Source organism: Micropterus dolomieu, linkage group LG23 (genome assembly GCF_021292245.1).
Source record: "Micropterus dolomieu isolate WLL.071019.BEF.003 ecotype Adirondacks linkage group LG23, ASM2129224v1, whole genome shotgun sequence".
NCBI classification, from domain to species: domain Eukaryota; kingdom Metazoa; phylum Chordata; class Actinopteri; order Centrarchiformes; family Centrarchidae; genus Micropterus; species Micropterus dolomieu.
Window position 1 is genome coordinate 29371902 of NC_060172.1, and position 21461 is coordinate 29393362.

The 21461-nt window shown below is 40.6% G+C and overlaps 2 protein-coding genes across 8 annotated transcripts in view; one reads left to right on the forward strand and one right to left on the reverse strand.

The window, feature by feature from the left end:
* Window positions 1-12564, reverse strand: part of LOC123962879 (RIMS-binding protein 2-like) — a 64256-nt gene extending 51692 nt beyond the window's left edge. For 5 of the 7 annotated variants that reach the window (XM_046039327.1, XM_046039331.1, XM_046039329.1 and 2 more), the window contains exons 1-3: window positions 8579-8727; window positions 6722-7739; window positions 1324-1590 (exon numbers count right to left, since the gene is read on the reverse strand). In XM_046039327.1, coding sequence (XP_045895283.1) covers window positions 1324-1590; window positions 6722-7618 — 1164 coding nt within the window. In that variant the 5' untranslated portion in view covers window positions 7619-7739; window positions 8579-8727. Of the gene's footprint in view, window positions 1-1323; window positions 1591-6721; window positions 7740-8578; window positions 8728-12363 lie in introns of those variants that run through there. The other 2 variants (XM_046039326.1, XM_046039330.1) reach the window with 2 other exon arrangements.
* A 4908-nt stretch (window positions 12565-17472) lies between these two features.
* Window positions 17473-21461, forward strand: part of LOC123963783 (scavenger receptor cysteine-rich domain-containing group B protein) — an 11807-nt gene continuing 7818 nt past the window's right edge. The window contains exons 1-5 of the mRNA XM_046040827.1: window positions 17473-17608; window positions 18386-18418; window positions 19934-19972; window positions 20475-20777; window positions 20894-20962. Coding sequence (XP_045896783.1) covers window positions 17473-17608; window positions 18386-18418; window positions 19934-19972; window positions 20475-20777; window positions 20894-20962 — 580 coding nt within the window. The remainder of the gene's footprint in view (window positions 17609-18385; window positions 18419-19933; window positions 19973-20474; window positions 20778-20893; window positions 20963-21461) is intronic.

Sequence of the window (21461 nt, forward strand, 5' to 3'; positions counted from 1 at the left end):
TTTTAGTTGCCTCGGCTAACTCATTTCCCAATTTACGTAATGTTCTAGCTAACTATTTGACCTGGGTAGCAGCCCACACAGCTAACATTAGTTTGCTACTTCCAGCCTATTTTAGGTTTATGTTGGTTGTGCACAAAAAAATATTTATAATAAAGTGTTTCAGAGCATACTGTTAAACATGAAATTGTTGGTTACTTTAAAACTAACCTTCATCTGGGTGATCACAGGGATATGTAAATATTTGATCTGTTAACTGGTTGCATAGGTCAGATTTACTGCATGACTCAGTAGGCAGAGAAAAGCTGTTGCTCTCAAACACTGTCCACTTAATCGACTGAGTCAGTGTACTGGTGAAGGGATGGATCAAATAGGTCGAGATTTTATGGTACCATGGAAAATAATTTTTAGTATTTTTGAAATACAAAAATACAGTAGTTTAATTTGATACACGGTGTGGCTGCTGTATTTTGTGTTTTATTTTGATACACTTAAAATTAGGGTATTTGGTATCTTTTTGAAAATACATTTTGATGTATCTTTGCCCATCCCTGAAAATATGTACATTGTATGTGAAGGGTTACTGAGTCGTAGCTCAACATGGTTCAAGTTGATTCTGCTGTCATGCATTGCTGTTCACAGTCTAGGAGACATTGTACTGCCTGTTTCACCCAACAAGGCACTGTCTGCAACCTTTTATCTACTAGCTGTGTTTAGATCACTTAAACCACTCACAATCAATAAGTGCAGATGTTTACCAACACAAACAATAGACTGGATGTTTTTTTTTTTATTTGTTATTGGTACATTAAAGAGATCTACTTTGTTATTTTGACAGTTCCAGTGATGTCTCTCATTGTATAAGCGATATGTGCAGCATCCATCAGTTACATGAAAATCTCATGGGTCAGCTATTGATTTTCCATTGGCTACCAGTAAGTGGGTCTTCTGCGCTAACAGGATATGCAGAGGTGTGAAATTAGTTTCTACAACAGTTGCTACGCTGTCCCCGATTAAGGGTCAAGACAATGTGCAGCACACACTCTGCATAATCATGTAACTCTAAGATACATCTGCTTTATATACTACTAGAACCAGACAATATATTATAGTTTGTGATGTGAAAAGAGTCATAAAACCACAACTACCGTTTGAATAATGACCTGAAAATCTTTCATCATAGTGTTTTGTTTTTTGAAAAAGACTCGTGATATACTAAAATTACTGGGAGAACAACGCCCCTCTCTCATGTCTCCAGGCCACAAACATTTTCATGTCACCATTCAAGAATGGTACTGCAAGACACAACAAATGTTCCACACTTACCTTGCGTATGCCTTCCACTTCAAAACCATTAAGGTTTGCATACAGCGAGTGGTGCCTTTTTCCTAACAGTGATGTTGAGGTGATATTAGCCGTGGCTGGGACTGCCTTGTCCAATAGCCCATGTTGCTTGTTATCCTGCTCTTCTGAACCCCTCAGCTCCCGCTGTTGTCGTCCAAGAGCTTCAGCCACTTCACGGCTCTCCATCTCTGTGGGTGCCGGTGCAGGCTCGGGCTGCTCAGGCCGAGTGCACAGGTCATACATCACTCTCTGTCAAATTCAAACAGCGCAGATGGGATCAATATGACGAAATGAGTTGGGCAGCCAAGACCAAGCCATCGCAGGCTTTTCATTTGCTGGAGAAGAATTACACGGATCAGCGCTGGTAGGTTGACTTCAAAGTGTTAAAGATGTCACTGTCCTCCCTTGCTCCAACAGCTCATAAGCAGGTTTGTTTTTTCACAGCTAAGGTGAAGTGTCTGAAACCACGCAAAGAACCGTTATCGCCATGGTTGTCTGTTACCTAACAGCAAGCCAAAAATGTGTGAATCCCCATAAAGTGAAAGTTTAAGCTGACAAAAATGGCACTAGTGAAGGTGCCTGGAATCTGTTACAGCAAGAGTCTGTGTGCCATCTCCAAGACAAAACCAGTTACAGATAAACCAGGAGTTGTAAAGTACCTCCTCTCTCTCTGCACTGTGACGTTTTCCAAAATGAGGACAATCAGCCTCCAAAGGGATATCACTTATTTTCGGCCTTGGTTTGCGAAGGCAGTTCAATGAATGTCATCGTTCTCCTAGCATTCTTGAACATACTGTGGTTAGTATCTGTCACAGTGTAGCATTCAGATTCAGAGTCTTCATGCCTTTGCGCTCTGTTGTCTGTGCTTTTCATAGGTACTTGTCCAGAAAAGGGAAAACATCAGTCCACTTCTTACCCTACGTGACGCTGAAACAGCGCGTGTAGGCCCAACTGAAATAGCAAACAAGAAGAGACGTGCGATGGAGAAAAAAACAAGAGAACGATCTAACTAACAGGTCTCCACTCCAGTCCCCGCAAAGCTGAGATGTGGGTGGCATGTTGACTCTTCATCTGTGAGTCCCTCCTCATTGATGCTGCTGTGTCAAAAAGCATTTCATCCAAATGCAATAAGACTCGACAGGCTGCTTAATCCCATCTTGGTTACAGCGCCATAAAGGTGAAGAATGAGGACGAAGGGAAAAATGTGTGTGTGTAAGACGGCGAGTGTCGCTGAGAGGAGGGGGTAGGGAGGGCTACTTCCATCGTCCTATCACAAAAAGGCAGCCTTTGAGAAGGGGCCCAATCATTACCGCGACTAGGGCTCGTTTCCATGGAGATGACGCTGGAATGATGTTGGCTGCCTATTGATTGTTCAAGAGGCAGTACACACTGCAACACAGGAGGCAGGCAGAGGAACAAGTGTGTCCAGCCCAGACTAATCCTAATGTTTTACTGCAGTTGTGCACTATAGAGACAAAAAAGATGTCTGACAATGTGATGAATATTACTTGCGTTTAAGTGATTTAGTCTGGGACACAGACATTAAAAAACACGTAAAGCTGTAGGCCTGATGCTGCAAAAGATAAATTCAGTCACAACTCAACGCTGGTTTACAAACTTGTTACTACAGGAGGTACTTCAGCTAATTGCCTAAGCAAGGCAGCTTAATAAATATCACAATTTTATCTGGGTAAACCAGTTTTGAGATCCCAATATCACTGTAGCAATGACTTATTTTACATGTTTGTATTCAGACCAGTAAATAAAATAAATAGAATATATATGAATACACATATATATATATATATATATATATATAAAATAACAAAATGTAAATCCTTACCTTTGTACCTTTTTAATATTAACTCCAAAGAGTTATAATTTTGGAGGAGACCAAGATCATGACTAAAATACATATACACATACCATTGGTGTGAGAGACCCAGGTTCAATTCCCCACTGTGACACATCCACCAATGTGTCCCTGAGCAAGACACTTAACCCCTAGTTGCTCCAGAGGCGTGCGACCTCTGACATATACAGCAATTGTAAGTCTCTTTGGATAAAAACTTCAGCTAAATGAATGAATAATAATTATCTTAAAGTACCTTTAGCATCATTATTGTACAGACACTAAGAATCGATGACAGTACATACCAAGTATTTTGCTATATTGTTTTTAATTAATACTGTATCTTTGGTTCTTTAAGGGCAATCTGGGCATGTTGCAAGTGATTAAACTGGCATTCTCATCAGGCTAGTCTATCTGTAAACGAACAGTTTATCAATCACATTTCCAAATGTATGTATGCGCTGTTGAAATATAAAATTACCTATACCATGTTCTAAGATGTTTTTTTTAATCGCCCACTGCTAATACACATAGTTAAATGTCACAATAAGTAAGACGTAGTTACACATTAGTCTAGGGTATCACTTCTTTTCCAGCCTGTTCAACTCATATACAGCAGACCAAATGTATTTTAATACTTTGTGACTGCTTTGTTGCAGGTCACAAAGCTTGCTGAAGCTTGAGAGGGTGGGTGCTTTGATAAAGTACAACGGTCTACCTTCTATTCCTTTAAAGGTCACTGTTAGAAAACCCATAGCTGGGTGCAGCAAAGCTAAAAATAGACATTTTGCCTTCATTTTTTTAACTAGCATTTTTCTGGTACACTGTCTGTGCAGTCAACACTAAGATAGTTACATTTACAATGCCTCACTCTGAAAATCAATGTGATATTCATTCACCCTTAACTGTCTATCATCCCCATTTTAATGTACTGACAGTATTCACACAGGGAAAAGGGTTGATTTTGATAGACAGAAATGTCAAGCTCATGCCACAGAAACAAGCTTCTAACTTTGCATCTCACAGCTTCAGTCTATTCCCTTATTACTTACTTACTGCTCACAAGACCATGGCTTTAGAAGCCTACAGACTGAAAACAACGCTGAAGTGAACTCAACTAAACACCACTTGTAATCTGCTGTAGCTCCTTTGATAATATAAATGAACTCTCTGATCAGGAACAGAGTCGCTGACAGCAAAACAACCAACAAAGAACAAAATATGTGAGATTACTGCTGCATACATGATAATTGCCACCAGCAAGTGTCCTTATCACATTTTGTACACGGCACAGGTAAGGTAAATAGAAAACATCGCTCTGAGCATACAACAAAGACAAACATCCAGTCAACATAACTTAATGCCTGTCAAACAGAATATGCTCTGCACAGAAATTAGCTGTAGCCAGGTCCATCGTGGTTCAGTGGTATCGACATCCTATCACGCTGACATATTTTGACAAAGTTTCCCCATCTGCCTGTCACGTGACTGAAGAGCTGGCTGCTGGTCAAATACATCTCACATAAAAGGCTCTCTATTAAATTAGAACAGAGAGGAAAAGCAACAACTCTGAAAGATCATTCTGAATTGAGCAAAAAGCTTTCAGGAGCTGGAGTCTGTAATGTTACAGTATCACCACACCTCAGATAAAACAGCTGATAAATACACTGATCGATCCATCATTGCTTCACTGTCTGCTGTGTTGCATCTTATAAGACAATATAAATAATTGCTTTTCTCTCTTTTATCCAAATCTCTTTTGGCTTTCTTTTGGAAATTCTCTCAGATTTAAGCAAATTAGCATTTTATAATACTAATTATACTAACTATAATACACAAAAGCACTGGCGACCTGTCCAGGATGTACTATTCTCACTGTTAAATTTTATTTTCTAAGCTGCACTTTAAATGGCTTTATGATAAACATATTTCTCCTAGGGAATATAATATATGCACAATTATTTAGGTACAGTATCCCATTCGAGGTTAAAAAACAAACACTTTCATAGCATAGACAGGTCATTTAGAAAATACAAACAGGTGGCAGACTAAGTTACAGAAAAAGTTAAAAACAAATGCTGTCATGTAAGAATGCTTTCAAAAATAGACACAAATAGACACCCTAATGCCAGTTGCTGTGATAACAAGGGCGATGCCTAAGCAGGGCTGCGCAATAAATATGAAACAGCTATGAGGTTTGGCAAGTGGGCACTGCTGTTTAGATACAGTTGAAGCTTTGATTAATTATTCAATTTCCTCTCCATGAAAACTTCAAACCAAAATTTAAGAGACGGAGGCAAATTGACCCACTTCTGCCACTCCAACATAAACAGATCCACCCACATGTGTTAACTCCACCTTTCTCCTCACATCCTGCACAATTCTCCTTCTCTGACAACCATATAGACAAAACAGTGGTGCCTCAGAGTAAGACCACGTGCTAAGATTGTTCCACAGTTACATACTGTCTTCACTTGATTGAGGCTACTTGATCCGCAAAAACTGCTAATAAGAAGACTAAAATGGCAATGATTGGTTTGTGGTCTATGCGTCAGTTAATTACTGTGTTGATCAGCTTGTGTTTAGATGAGCATAGCCTAGGTCAACATCTCTGCCGCATGCATTTTCGTACACTAATGAGGAAAATAAGAAGCAAATTAACAATTTACAATTCAAGGATGCACAATACTCCACTGCAATACAAATCATGTTTTCTTGTTTTAACTAATTCATCATGTTTTAATGTTAGATTGAGCAAACAGTACACATGGAGTAACATTAGGTGATGCTCAAAATATAAATTTCTTCAACTAGTTCTTTGCCAATCCCTTCTCTACAAAGCTTAGACGAGCACAGAGCTGTCGTCTGTGTGATCCCTGTGTGGGTCTTGTTGTGTCACTCTTTTAGTCCGAAGTAGCCAGTTTATGTCAAATTTGTCCACATCAGCTATTAGAAAATGCGTTCTGATATCTCACTATTTATTTTATATATCTTGAGGATTGTGCAAGCCTCTGATGCTAGATACATTTTGCAGTCATTCTGTCTGAAAGTAAAATTATGAATTCATCCTGTTCGGGAGTAAGGTTTTCTTTTAAATCAAGGTCAAGTCAGAAAATTTGGGTGGGACCACTGCCAACACGTTCCTGTTTCGGCTCTATCTACCTACGATTTATCATGTGAATGCAATGTATGCCAATCTAGCCTACTTCCTCTTTTCACAAGTCAAAACACAGGTTTTGATGTGATCTGCCATATTAGTCTTACTTAAAATTATGATCTTATTAAAATGCACAGGATTGGTTTAAAAAAAACAAAAACAAAAAGATATCCACAAATCCCTAAGGGCTTCGTAGTTTGTATGGTTATGAAGGAAGACCACCAAAGAAAAATATTCCAAGACTGCCACCAACATACTGTATGTAAATGCATACTGATGCAGTGTATGAGTTAAGAGGAAATGCTAGCAGTATTGTGCTTGATTACAATTTTGGAACCATGTGTGGAATTTGCAAATATGAAATAGCTTACCTCCATGTTTCTGTCCATGCATTTGGAGGGCGATGACATGCCTGACCCAGAGGACTCTGCGCAGTAGGGGGGCTGGTTGTCCCAGCCTGCATGGGGAGTGTTGTGAGGGTGACAAATTTTCAGAGAGCTGCCCCGACAGGTGTCCACGACTGCAGCAGTGGTGCAGGGGTCAGCTACACTGAGGGCCCTCCCTAAAGGCTGCTTTCGTCGATCTTGTTTGGTTTTCTTGTTTGGTGAGTGGGAGGCACTCTGGGATCTCTGTAGCAAGGCCCTGGAGTTTGTTAGGAGAGGCTTTGTCTGCCAGGAGTTACTGCTGTCTTCTTGATCTGGCTTTTTAAAAATGTAGCTGCGGGGTTCTGCTCTCTGCCTCCCCTGCACCAGTCTTCCATAGGCCTCTAGTAGGTGGCAGAGGAAGATGGCCTTTTCTAGCTCCAATTCCTCCCTGTGATGCAATTTATAGACTGCCTGCTCACCATTTATATTTTCATTCAGCGTCAGCAGCAACTGCTCCAGCTTTGTGTAAGTTTCTCCAAAACAGAAAGCCTCTCTCCCTGTGGACTCAACCTCAGCGCATCGTCCACTGTCTTTAATGTTCACCTCATTAGCCAGCAGACGGCAATGTCTGTTATAGAGCCTGTCTTTTTGGCACCCTCGCCTGGCCGTCAGCTCCCTCACGGCCCTCTGCAGTTCCCTCTCTGCTTCTTCCCGCAGGTGCCTAAGCTCCACAGAGAGGTGTCGACTGGCCCGCTGTGTACGGTGCTTCTCTGCTTCCAAATCAGCATGCAGCCTTTTTAGCTCTCGTCCATAGTGTGTCTGGCCCTGGCATGGTTTTGTGGATGACAGTGCCGGAGGGTTATCCCTGTCTTTCCTCATGACGCCACATTCACAGCACAACATGCAAGGAACGGTGAGACGTATTCATCTCTAAAGGAGGGCCATGCATCAGAAATGAGAGGAAGTGCAGGTGGGTGATGGGACGGTTATCGGACATGCAGCATGCAATTATCACACCGGGTCACTGGAAAGATGAGGGGGATGTGAGAGTATTGGAGAAATGGTTAGTTATTTTCAAACGTTTTAGATGAATGTAGTAACAAGAAATGCAATGTTTCCAGCAAGGTGAAAGCACAGACGATGATTAGACTATTGGTCTTCTCTGGTAAAGAGAGGATTCAGAAAAAAGAAGGCAGCCCTCTGGAGAGCTTCAGGAAAACAAGCACAATGAATACACCAATGAAAACTTGTGCTTTTTGTTAAAAATGGAGAAAGAATTTGCCTCTGGAAACTCTCTCTATGCAGCTTGTGATGTTAAAACCTACCAAGCAAATCATGATATTAATATTAATTAATTACACATATCCGTATCATGCAGATGTATGGTAGAACGAACAACCTTTGAGCACTGGAGAGCATAAAAGCAAACAGGCAAATCTAAATTTACTCAGCACGAGATACGATTAATGGAGCTTATGCTTAGGAGCAGTCAGCTGAGGATGCAACAAGTGAACTGGTGAACTTCCATTGAAAAGCGCAAACAGTAATGCACCGTTAGCTATCATTACTGTGGCCAATTTCACCCATCGCTAGCCCAACTTAGCGGTGCCCGTGTGGGCGCAGGGATAAGGTTCATATTACAGAGGAAGGGACTTCGGTCAACGGCTAATTAACTAGCTTCATTTAGCAAACTATTATATGGTCATGTAGCTGATGTATGTAACGCTATTTAGCGGCGTGAATAACAGTCTGTAGTATACTGGAGAGAGCAAGTCCTGACCACTAAATTAGCTACTACGTTTTGTTAGCCAGTATTTGCTAACCGTTAAGTTTTCTAGCCACAACTTGTTGTATCAAACTCACCTCTCAGCGGACGCAATTCTTATATTTAACTTTTCATCAATGGAGTCATTATCTTTCAACCAATGTGCTTTTATCGGCATTAAAATGAGCTGTCTAGCAACACTGAGACTGATACCGTTCAGCTGTTAAAGGTCCATAGAGCCACACAAGAAGGGGTTTGTTTATCTGTCAGGCAGCAGTGTCACATACACATTGTGTGTCCAGCGTAATTCTGCTGGCCCGTCCGGGAACACTGCTGCATTCAAGTGCGCTTCGTCCACGTCTCATCATTGAGCTCAGATGAAATGACAATCATTAGGAATACCAAAACAAATTTTCCGTGTGATTGTTGAAAGTCAAGCGCGATAGATTTGCATTGTCCTCCAACAACACAACGGGGAGAGTAATTTTTATTGACAGTGCAATGTTTGCATCAAAGTTTCAGTACTAATTTATCTCTCAGGAGTTATTGTTTACATCCCTACCATTCCTACTAATTGCATTTTCCTCTTCTCCTAAACTTCCTAGTTAATACATACCCCGCCTTTTTGGGGTGGCAGTGCATTTAAGTATTTGTTGAGTTGTTCATGTGAGTTTTTACACTAATTGCAGTATTTCTGTCAATCCCTGAAGGCAACATAATCATTGCGTTAAACCGAGTCCAACTAACTTGTGTGAGACGGGTGACCACTAGTGGCGGCAGGCTGCTAGTACAGAGTGAAGAGGGAGCATCGTATTGGATCATATTTTGATTTATCATAAACAGGCGTAATTATTATTATTATTATTAACTATATTTTAATACAAAGCATTCTCCTAATGCTCCTTACTAAACCACTAACTAATGGTCAAGTTGGCAGATAGAGGGTCATAGACAACCTGCATTATTTTCTTTTTTTGTCATGATAATTATATGTATTCAAGAGTTTTGAGGGTTAACAGACCTTAATATTTATGTGCTGTGGATAAGAATCCCATTTTATGAAACCAGTGTTATTTTGTCCTCTGGGAGAAATAATTAGACAAATACGGACATAAAATTATGATGTGTGTGTGCATGTGTTTTAAAGCACTGGCAAAATGTCCCTTGTGTCACAGTTTTGGATAACTTGCAAACAGGAAGGAGGGAAGCAGCAGACACAGAACACAGCAGGCTGGGCTGAAAATACATTTACTAAATCATAGTTCAAAGTCAAGCGTGCAGAGACTAGTGGCAGGCACAGGGGATGTTAAAAAAAACACTGTTTGTAGTAAGACAGGAAACGGGATTAAAGAATGGCTGGACATTATGACAGTAAAGCTACGCAGTTAACTAGACAGAGGAAACATTCTCAATGTCTGAATACACCAAGGAAAGATAATTAGGAAGTGCAGAACAAGTGGCTAATGAGGAGGCAGGGAAGGACAAACAGGGGCTTGGGAGGGAGGGAAAGTCTGTAGGTGGTGGTAAAGGGAAACAGATCTCATCATAGCTCCTTGTTTTTTCAATAGGTCTGATTTCGCAACACTTTATGTTACCTGATCTGATTGTGAGGACTAGCCACCATCTTACATTTCCTTTTACCAGGAATTGAATCCTTTATGTTTTTATGCTTGCATCGTGGTCACAGTAATATTTTAGTCAGTCTGGTCGAGTTGTCAGTTGCATTTCACAATACGCATTTCATCTAATATGTGATTGCTATCGTTATCCCAGTTATATATCTCACTTTTCTCTGCACGTGAGGAGGTAATCAACAGGAATGCGATGTTTAATATGATCCCTTGGTCGTTGCTTGAAAATGCTTCCTGAGATTTCCTTATTTGGCAACGACAATGATATTGAAATGTATAAATCCTCAACGGTATGTACATACCTTTTCAATATCATGTTGCCAAAATCCATCAAAGAGGCCAAACATGCCATGCCTGCCCACTGGGTGGCATTTGTATAAGTAGAGAGAGAATATAAGTATGTTTGCAGTGTAATTTATCAGTAATGCAAGTGCATTAGGGGAGATCATCTCTAATGGTTTGTGCTCATTGTGAGGGTGAAAGTGACAGAGATGGACAGAAAGAGAGAAATTCAGTACATCACTCTGCGTTATCAGGGTGTCCTTGGACCGCTCCCTCTCTCATTTCCATCTCTGTATGCTCACGTGTGGCAGACTGTTGGGAAGAGGCAGGAACAGAGAGAGAGGGAGAGCACATGCACTGCAAAAATATTCCAGTGCCTGTGGCTGTATCTCCTTAAACATTTAACGCAGTTTGCTTCTAACAGTTAAAAGACCTCCCTGCAAATACAGTAGATATCCTGTTTCTGTGTTTGGGCTGCTTTTGACCCCACTGTAAATCTGCCTCGACTGTGATCTGCACGTGATGAGACCAGGCACATGCTGTGATCATGTTTCTGTACCTATACCTAAATTTTCACATGTAATATATTCTGGCACATACTGTGGGATTCCTATATTTTTGGAACATCTCAGTGGGACACCATCTGTGATGTGAGGTACATCTTTCTGTATATTTTATAATGTGATAGAATTATGATAATGCGAAAAGCATCAGCAAAATATATATTTGCCTTTTTGAATCATATGTGATACTCTGCCGACTTCTTTTGTTCTCGTCTGTAGTTTCATATTATATAATCTGATCTTTTGCAAGAATAAAGTGTCTTTTGTGGCTTATTCTGTAATTTGTATTAAAACAATATTTCAAGTAAAACCTTTGTGTGTGTTTCAAGTGTTTTCACTACACAAGCCAAATGACCAGAGGCAGGTGTGGTGTTGTCCTAGTGTCTTTTATTTCCAAGACATCTGAGTCCCGGATTCAAACAATTATTTTGCCGGCACTGGCACAATACCCTGGAGACGATGTAATATACCGGCAGCAATTTGTCACTGAAATCTTAAAAACGAACACCAAGATCAAAGTCAGACCAAGTCTATTTATTGAGCCCACATGTTATGCATCATACTCACTGCTGTGATTAATTTTTGTGAAGGAATTTAGGAATTACATGGCAATAAAGGACTTAAATCTTAAAGTCTTGACGTCTGGATGATATTTGTGTCACAGTTTTCCCACCTGCAATATCCAATACCTGTCGTCATGACCCACTTGAAATAATAGTCCAAGACAAAGGTAACAGGATGTCACGTGGCACTATTTGTGTCAAGCTCAAATTCAAGACCCTCATGACTACAGAACAAATTCATTTACATAACCTATAGCTTTGTGAGACTTTGACACCATGACAAAACCAAAGGTGATCTATGCCCCTTATAGTGTGCTCCACTGGAGTTATGTAAAATAGACTCCAAGAACATATACCATAGCCGACCCTACCAAATTATCACACACTAAGAGAAACATCACAATTTCCAACAGAAAATGGCCCGTTTGGCTCACATTGCGTGTGTCTCTTCTTGGAAATTTGGAAAGGTCTTCATTGAGCCTTTCCTTCCTTCCTGCCTTTTGTTTGCGGAAGCTTTGTTTCTCTCTTTTCATCTTAGCCCCATAACGGTAATAGACCAGCACAAACATCTGAGCTCATTGTACTGATTTCCAATAAATATATCACATTCAAGCAGGTTAGTGTGGTTCAGGTTGATGAACTGGAGTAGGCGGGAATCTAGTTTTTGAGTTTACTCTCACTGTGTGTACAGCTTACATAAGCTGGTCCCACAAAATTCAGACTCCAACATTAACAATACAACAGTGAGGAAATGAGTGAGGAAATAACATAGTTATCTATCAAAGAGATTCCTCACTGCAGTGCCCCTAAGCACTTAGAAGAAGAGGGAGGCTTTTTAACTCACAGTCAGGCTTGTACTGTAGGTGACCACTGCTGATCATCTCCCCATCATTGTATGTCTTAGCACAGCTGGGAATCCTTGTAATATGTGTGTGGAAGAGTCCAGTAACACTTAAGCCTAACCCTCCAACACATGCGGTCACAAACTGGGAGAAGGATGACACCTGTAGATCCCTCATCAACTGTGACTGTGTGCCGCATATGTAGTTTTTAAATACTAGGTGACAGCAAAGAAGAAATACTAAGCCACAATGAAAATAATATTAAGGAATAGTTTTTTGAAATGTCGCAATCATTACCGTGGTTACTGTGGATCTGATAGACCAGCAGTGTTCCAATGCTGTGATACAGTCAGGCGATAAATCAACTATCTTGTTCTTTCCTCGATTTATTAGCACCTTGGGGAGAAATTATAATTCTTGTATATTTCAATAAGGATCAAACAGCTGGTTTTTCTTCCTTCATAGTAAACAGATTATGAGTGTGCTATAGAATCTACAAATGTATTACTTTTACTACTGTTATATTTATTATGTGGTTATGTCTTGAAATTACACATCTGTAAAGTATATTTGACACTTTTTCCCAGGTTACAGAATTAATTGTAAGAATGCAGCAGACATTTTCATCATCATATGACTTTTATGTAGGAGAGGTGACTCTTAATTACAAACCAAACCTGACTATGTAGTTCCCCTCAGCTCTATGATGTACAAAATGTTTTAGCATTTTTCAGCTCATTGTTTTGGTGTCACAGCCCGCAACTTTACCTTTTGATTCATTCTCACCGTTTTCATCTGTGGTGTTTCCTGTGGCAGCAGGCAGCGGTTTTCAGTGGGAAAAAAGCGCTGATGAACCCACTGTACACTACCTGCTCAGCATCAAAACACAGAAAGACAAAGTTAGCAATAGTGAATATTGTAAAGCTTTTAGCAACCAAAGAACCAGATTTTTCCCTCAGAAGTTGGTGGAGACCAAAAACAGAGCTAAAAAGTGAATTAATATTGGACTCACACTCATCAGGTGGTCACAAACACGACTCCGAATGAATGGCAATGTTGCTCTGTATCCCTGGGTGTGTAAAAAGGCCAGCTGTTTGCTAATAATTGTGCTATAAAGATTTTATAAAGTGCAAATATGTTAGGGTTGTGTTCACAGCTTGTTTCTGCTGCCCCCAAGTGGTCAGTAAATTAGCTAATGAAGTAAAAACTCCGGTAAGTAACTAAGTAAATAAAAAATAATTAGCTGAAACTAATAACTCAGCGAGTAACTATTGTAAGTAATGGTTGGAATATTTACAGTAACCGTTCTAAGTTTGCTCTGGAAACACACTGATTCAAAACCACACACACACACACACACACACACACACACACATTCATACTGTTGTTTACTGTGGAGTAGTTCGCAGCCAGACCAAAGATGGCAAGACAAGGCTATATAGTAAATCTGTAATTTGGGCCGTGTGATGCAGTGTCTCAATCCTATCCTGGGGGTTCAGAAATGTAACTTAGTGTAACAGAATCCCTGTATTTTGGGTTAACTACTGTTTCATGTGAAGCCGCAGGAAGGAGGCCTGAATTGGCCCTTGAAAAGCCTGTTAATGGCCGTGGACAGCTTGCACGTTTCTCCGCGGCTCAAGAGGGATTAGTGTTTGGAAGCAATTGCAATTAGTCTGCTGCACAATTCAGAGAGGCCCCAGGCTTTTCTTTGTAAGGGGAACGATTGAAAGAACTATAGAATACAGTATGTTTGAAATATTACACATTCAAACACATAAAGCTTCTTTCTATCTGAAAGGAGAAACTTTTTGGAAAACAAATACACTAGATGGAGTGCAGGAATTTATGGAATAAGGTTTGTGGAGTACTATTTATTTCAGATGATGTGCATGCTGAGGGTGAGATCATATTGGTGAAGATTTTTTTTTTTTATGAAAGTGAATCGTTCATTCATCTGATGAAAGGTGGTGTCGGAACTTTAAAGGAGAGCTCACATTGAGCATAATTTTATGTCCGTTCAAAGTTGCATTATTAAGCACTCAGCCAAGATGTTCATCTTCATTTTCCCTTGTCTTTTCATTCCACTGCGGTGGATCATTTGTCAGTCATCAGTTTTCTGTGGGAGTTAACGAGGACTGGAGGATTTTTAAAACCTTCAAAACTCTCTAGGAACTTCTGTGTACGACGTTCTGATTTATAACTTTCATTGCCTCATAATCGCACAGTGTTTTGCTCTAGAGTACTTCTGTGTGGGACAGTTCTATGCGCACACACACATTCACACACACACACACATTCACAGACACAGGACCTGAGCCACAGCCTTGTCTCCCCCTGCGAGTGTGTGCAGAGATGAGCAGGACCGCACCTTCTCTGAGCGCTACCTGAAACTGGAGATGCAGTGGTAGCAGTGAAGGGTTAGCTTTCATTGTCTTTGTCTTTTTTTTTCTTTTTCTTTTTGCCCCTCCTGCTTGTCTTAAGCATAGACCAGTATAGGGTGTTGGAATATTAACATACAATGCTATGGTATTTATTGTTTTACGTAATCTCTGCCGCTGAAGCCAGGTACTTATAGTCAGGCAGGGTTAAGGAGATGAAACACCTTAAACAAGTAGCGCTGGATACTCTGAGTGTCCTACTTACATTTCTACAAGTTTCTGTGTTTTCTTTGTGACTTGTGGAATTAAACTGCCTGCTATTTGCACTGAGGACATTTTTTGTGCTTTGTTTCTGGGGGAGAAAACCTATTTTATTTTTATTTAGTTTTTTATTGTGGGTGAAGATAAATACTTAACAGGTATGTATTTTTTATGTACTACCATGTTGCTTTTGATTTATTTATTTGCTTCATTTGATTATTATGATACTTGAAGTGTCAATGGATGGTTATGTCTTTAAATCTAGTTTTTCTCCGTCATTTAATTTGTTTTTGCTATGACTACTCATTCATTATAATGCGAAGGGATAGAGGTTAACGAAGATGTTCAGACTGTACACTGTTGTTGTAAGGCAGATCCTTATTATACAATGATCATACAATGTCAAACACGTTCAGATTCTGCGATTTATTACTATTAAATTCTAAATTCTAATATTGGGGAAAGCCATTTCCTTGTTTTCAACAAGATGTCTGTCTTTTGTCATTTTTTTGTGACATTCCACAAAAAACTCAATAGCCTTTGCAGAAAAAAAAAAAACTATGCTGACAAATGCACTGATTCTCTGTTTAGCTGGCATGAAAATCTCCCAGTTAAAGAGACTGACAGCATTATTCTTTGGTTTATCTCAGACATTAAGGGGTATTTTTGTGGGGCCGAGATCTTTCAGCTATTTCTCAGCACAGGGAAGTGAGAAGGGAGGGGAAGCAGAGCCGACACAAAAGGCAACATTATTCCCCAGCGGATCTGCGCTACATCCTACCATGAATGGAGTATTGAAAAACATAACATTGGGGACTAGATTATTTTTCATCCCTCACAACTGAGCCATTTGTCCCAGAGTTTCGAGGGGTTTGTTGGTACAGTCTGCAAATGAGACAGACGTGGTTCTGGAGCGCTGTGTTGGTGTTAAAATCCCCACCTCCCAATTGGATGCACAATGATCTCTCTGTGGGTCTCTGGCCTTCTGCACTGCACCTTTTGAGACAACGCAACAGTCCAGCAAAAAAGGACTGGACCTGGATGAAGACTGCACTGTCCAGAGTTGTTTTCTTGTCACTAATGACCCCACAAAAGCTTGTGTGTTAAATATACCTCCACAAGCTGAAGATAACTGTATGTATACTGTACAGTGGCTCAAGATTTTAACATCCCCCCTTCTCCTTCCTGCCTCCTGTTCTCCAACGAGATGAGAGGCGCCCCTGCAGTGTCATCAGGTGCCTAAGCGTTTTGGAGGGTTCTAGTGACAGATTGCAGGAAGCAGTGTTTATGCCTGACGATGGGGACCACAGAAAGCAGAAATGTCTTTTTGTGCCCCCTGGGCTCGGAATGTCCACTATCTCGAGGGGCCAATATCAAATTCTCCCCTCATCATCCCCTAATACACATTCCTGTGTAAGGTCAGGGGGAATTCTGCATCAGTGAAGAGACAAACAACCCAAGCCACATGCTGTGGTCTCCTAATGACACCATGCTTCTAATAAACACTAAGTCAATTAATTTCTGGGATACTTAAAGAATATGTGACATTTGGAATTCCAACTTCCCCATGGTGATCTTATGATATACTGTATTGCTTTTTCTTTCGGCATTTCAGTAACCTAATTCCCTTTCGGTTTTAGCTAAATGTCATTCATCCTAGTTTTCACATGAGAAGAATACAGGGTATTTAATGTCTGACCACAGTACTATCTAACTCCAATGATTGAGTGATTGTCAGCGAATCCCAATATTCTCTGTCTGTAGGAAAATCCCCTTGATTATCAAAAACCATGCCACAGGTGCCCACCTCTTTCTGTAACACAAGCCTCCCCCAGCTGTTGATGGTGCTGCGAAGCTTGGAAATTAGACTTCCTCAGTGTAACCATCAGTGCAACAGACCTCACCCTGGTTCTCTTGTTCCGGCCTCTGCTACCAGCTGCCAGGTCGGTGCACGGCCATTTTGTGCTTACAAAACAGCACAGTAAGTAACTTGATTCTGAGTTCCCGGTGTTTTCTTGGCAACAGCAGAATTTTTCGGTGGCACATGTCTATGTCTGGGGAACTGGGGTGACTTTATAATATGTTCCAGGTTTGCTCTGAGAAGTGTTTTTATGACATACAAACCTCCTTACAGGCCTCTTATGTCCACAGGGAGTCATGTGCATTACATGATCTCCAAAAAACAAGTTCTTTTTGAGTGGCACATTTCCCAAGCCTGACTTCGGACTACCATCAATACCTACTACAGCACAATACCAACAGCTGCAGGCGCCATCAGAGAAAACAATCCAATACTATAATTAGGCTACTCTGAACCAGGACAGAAAATAGTGATTGCGTTTGTAGTAGCAGAAAAGTGTCTACAACGCTCTAATCTGCTACATTTAGAGGTGCGCTCACATGTAGCTCAGGACTTCGGGCAGCTGGATGAGAGAGACTGACAGTGTGTGTGAATGTGTGTGTTGCAGGCGGATGGTCAGTCAGGCAGCCATGCGAGGCCAGCGCGTGGCGGAGAGCGAGTGTAGGTGCTGGAACCCGGCCGTCTGGCTCCTGGTGTCCCTGCTGGGTTCCCTAGTCTTGGTTGCCGTCAGTGTGCTGCTGCGATTTGGTGAGTATGTGGGTGGGGGCCGGGGATGCCATGTAGGATTTGACCAAAAACTACAGAGGGCTATTAGGAAGTTCACCTTCTGCATGAGATCAGGACAACAAGTGTTTTTTTAAATGTATTTTTCTATATTTGGGTCATTTTTGAGAAATATTGACAGACAGTAAATTAGTAAAGGGGTAGTAGATAAAATAATAACTGCATTTTGGTTTTCATTTGCACTTATGAAGTAATAACATGTAAGTAAGTTTTTTAAATAGCTAAAGGACACTTCCTCAGTGATATTTGTTGTGCATTCTTTGGTTAAAGGGAAATATATTAAATGGAATAATAATAGACATTAAAGTCTAGTGCACTTGTTTCAAGTTCTCAATGGCAAGTGTCCACTAGAACAGCTTCTTAAAGTGTATAATTTCAGTAAGGGGTAATTTTTCCTACTCTAGCTAAGAACCAGAGGTTGGTTGTATGAAATGCTTAAGCATTGGGGCTTTAAGAACACAGTGTACCTGCATATGAACTCCCTGTAGATGACAGCTTTTGTGTACACTGTCCTGTGCCCTGTGTTTACCAGTGATAACTGGCTAAAAGCCCTGCAGTTTTGAAGGAAGCCAGGATCAATTCCACTCACTGACTGCACATTATGGATCAACAGATAGTCCCTAGTACAGAGCAATTGATTCAAATGTGCTTATGTGCAGCTTGTTGGTTTTGTCTTGTGATAGAGCCAACAGATATCCAAGTGTTTGCCTTACTAACATTATTTTTGTATCAAAATTTCAGGAGACATAAAAATAAACAGACGGGCTGTATCCAGTAAGTAATATTTAAGTTAATCCCATTTAACCTTTCTTCTCCTCCTTAGAATAAGAACTTTGTCTCCCCGGACTATAAACCAGAAACTAATTTGGTGTGTTTGTTAGAAAAATCCCTCTGGAAGATATTAGTCTTCAGGCGTTATGTCATCTAGCCTATAATCGGCTGGAAACGTTTTTCACTGTGACAATATGTGTTGCATCAAAACACTTGCATATCACTCACAGATGACAGCTCAGATCTACATGGAGCCTCTTTGTTTTGCATAAAGAATATCTATTGACGAGCATAGGTGTCATTTACACATTTTGAAATGGCTGATTTTGTTCCCACCACTTTTTTAAAGCATCACTTGTTGAAAAACTTTCTGAAATATATCTTGCATTTAAATAACAAATGAAAATGCCTTCAGAAAGGTATATTTGTTCAATATTACATGAGAAACTATGATCTACAGGAGAAATAAATCTGAAAGCAACACAGAATTATATTCATATGAGGATATCTTTAAAACACTGTTTAAGGATATTTTTGTCTCATTCTCGTGAACCTAATATCGCAGATGTTGATGTCTTGCCAGCTAGGTATCTCTTCACACCCTAATATCAGCCCCTATGTCCCCACCACTTTTCCTTGTTGACAAGCATTAAATAAAAGTGCTATGATCGAGAGAACAAATTGATGAAGATTTTGTAACCCCTCAGTCACAGATTTTGAGTTTATTATACTTCACTTCTACTATCAAACACCAAGAGTCGACAGCCACACTGGCGGCTCTGTGAGGCTGTACTTAGGCACAGCAGTGCATTGAGTTAAATGCTAATGCCAACGTGCTACAATGTTCACAATAATAAAGCTAACATGATGATGTTTAGCAGGTACATTATTTAACCTGGTCACTATCATAGTTCAGTGTGTTAACATGCTAACATTATTATTAGCACACAGAACAAAGTATATCTGAGGCTGGTGTGAATGTCATTAGCTTTTCAGGTATTTGGTCATAAACCAAAGTTTTGGGCAAATTGAAATTTAAAGCGATGGTGCCGATAGAGTAAGTGGTGGGGATAACCAAATTCACCTTGCAACACCAAAATTCATGGCAATCTGTCGAATACTTGTCGAGACACTCTATGTCAACCTCATGGTGGGACTGGGTGAGTGGTCAGGCAATCACTAAATTTAGTAGGGTTCATCCTCTGAGGACCATGCATGTCCAAACCTTTCTGACAATTCATCCAATAATTGTTGACTTTCCTTTCCTTTCCATACTGCTAGCATGGCTGAAAACCAAATAGAAGGAACAGGCTAACTAACATATTTTGTTGTGGCTGGTGCAGTACATGGTCTGAACAGGCTCCTGTTGTGGTTTCAGTCTGTGTCTAGTGTTACAGGAAAATAGATATATTAGATATAGAGTACAGTAACTATGGAAGGCAAAGAGCCTCCTTTCAACAAATAATTTGACCATGCTCTCTCTCTCGTTCCCATATCCCCTCCTCTCTCCCGTTTTAGCCAATGGCGTGCAAAGCCTGGTAAAGACGCAGTACCAAGGTAAGCATGAGCTATACAGCTACCTCTACCTTCACTCCCACACCTGCCCAGACACCACTGTCAGTGTCTGGCTGTGTGTCAGGGAAAGAGAGTACAGAAGGTAGATCAGAGCCTGGGGCTTTTTAAACAATGTCACTTTCCCAGCTCTCAGTTTCCCTAATCCCCACTTATTTGGTATGTAACCTCCCACACTCCTGCATCCAACTCATTCGCTTCCAAGGAGTCATGTGGCTTATTGTGTTCAGACGGATTTTTTCTTGCTATTAACTGTCATTACAATACAGCTATGCTGGTCTGTCTTCTTATCTTCTCTTTTTTTTCCAAATAGAAACATGTTGTTAAAATGTCCCTCAGACAGTAGAGCTTTTATGGGCCTCAGATTTTTCAGTGAGGTGACACAATCATAACCAAACAACCTGAACATCCTCATCTCAATCATGACATAATGGATGATATGATTAAACACTGACAGCAAACCTGATGCCTGCTTATCTTTCCAAAGTACAACTGGTGAATGGACGTAACAGGTGTGAGGGTAGAGTGGAGGTGCGCTACAATGAATCATGGGGCACAGTGTGTGACGACGACTGGGACATGGTGGATGCCAACGTGGTGTGTCGGCAGCTGGGCTGCGGAGTGGCTGTGGCAGTGGGCAGCAGCTCTCAGTTTGGACAAGGCATGGGGCTGATCCTGCTGGATAATGTGGACTGCAGAGGAAGTGAAACAGACCTCAGCCAGTGCCGTAGTCTGGGCTGGGGCATCCACAATTGTTATCACTATGAGGATGTGGGTGTCACCTGCAGAGGTAAAGCCTTTATATAACTTTGAGTTGGCTGAGGTAGTGGTAAATCATCTCTTCATGTATAAATCTGGAAAGAAAAGAGGACAAAGTGACCTGCTTTCTTTTCATTTTGCTGCTAGAACTAGCAATGGTGGGGGCAAGAGGTTTTGAGGATCGCACCACACCGCCCCAGGAGAACTCCGGTTTACGTAAGTGCTCCTTGCTTTTATCTAAATGAGAATGGTCTTCTGCCAACCTGAAATGTCAGAGGGACGATTTTTTCAAAAAGTATGAAGCATATGGCCAAAATCCAGAAGATAATTTTGAGATAATTATCTAGGGATTTAATACTTATGTAAACAGGATGTGTATAACTACAACCATTTCATATCTGATTTCATAGTTCTTGTATGTGAAATGTGTCATTTGCACTGTAGTGATAAACCCACGGGGAAATGTAATCTGAAACTGCAGTCCCCCTTAAGTCTGTGGAGCTTTATAGCATCTGTTAGCTCATTGTTTTGGTTCTACTGGCTGCAACTTTACATGTTCTAGTTCACTCTCACCGCTCTCAATCTGTCATTTTTGTGCAGCAGGCAACTGTTTTCAGTGATAAAGCTCTAAAAACCCTCTGTACACCACACAGCAGACAAACACAGTTAGAAACTAGCTGTCGAGCATTCAGCGGTTAAAGAGCCACATATTTCC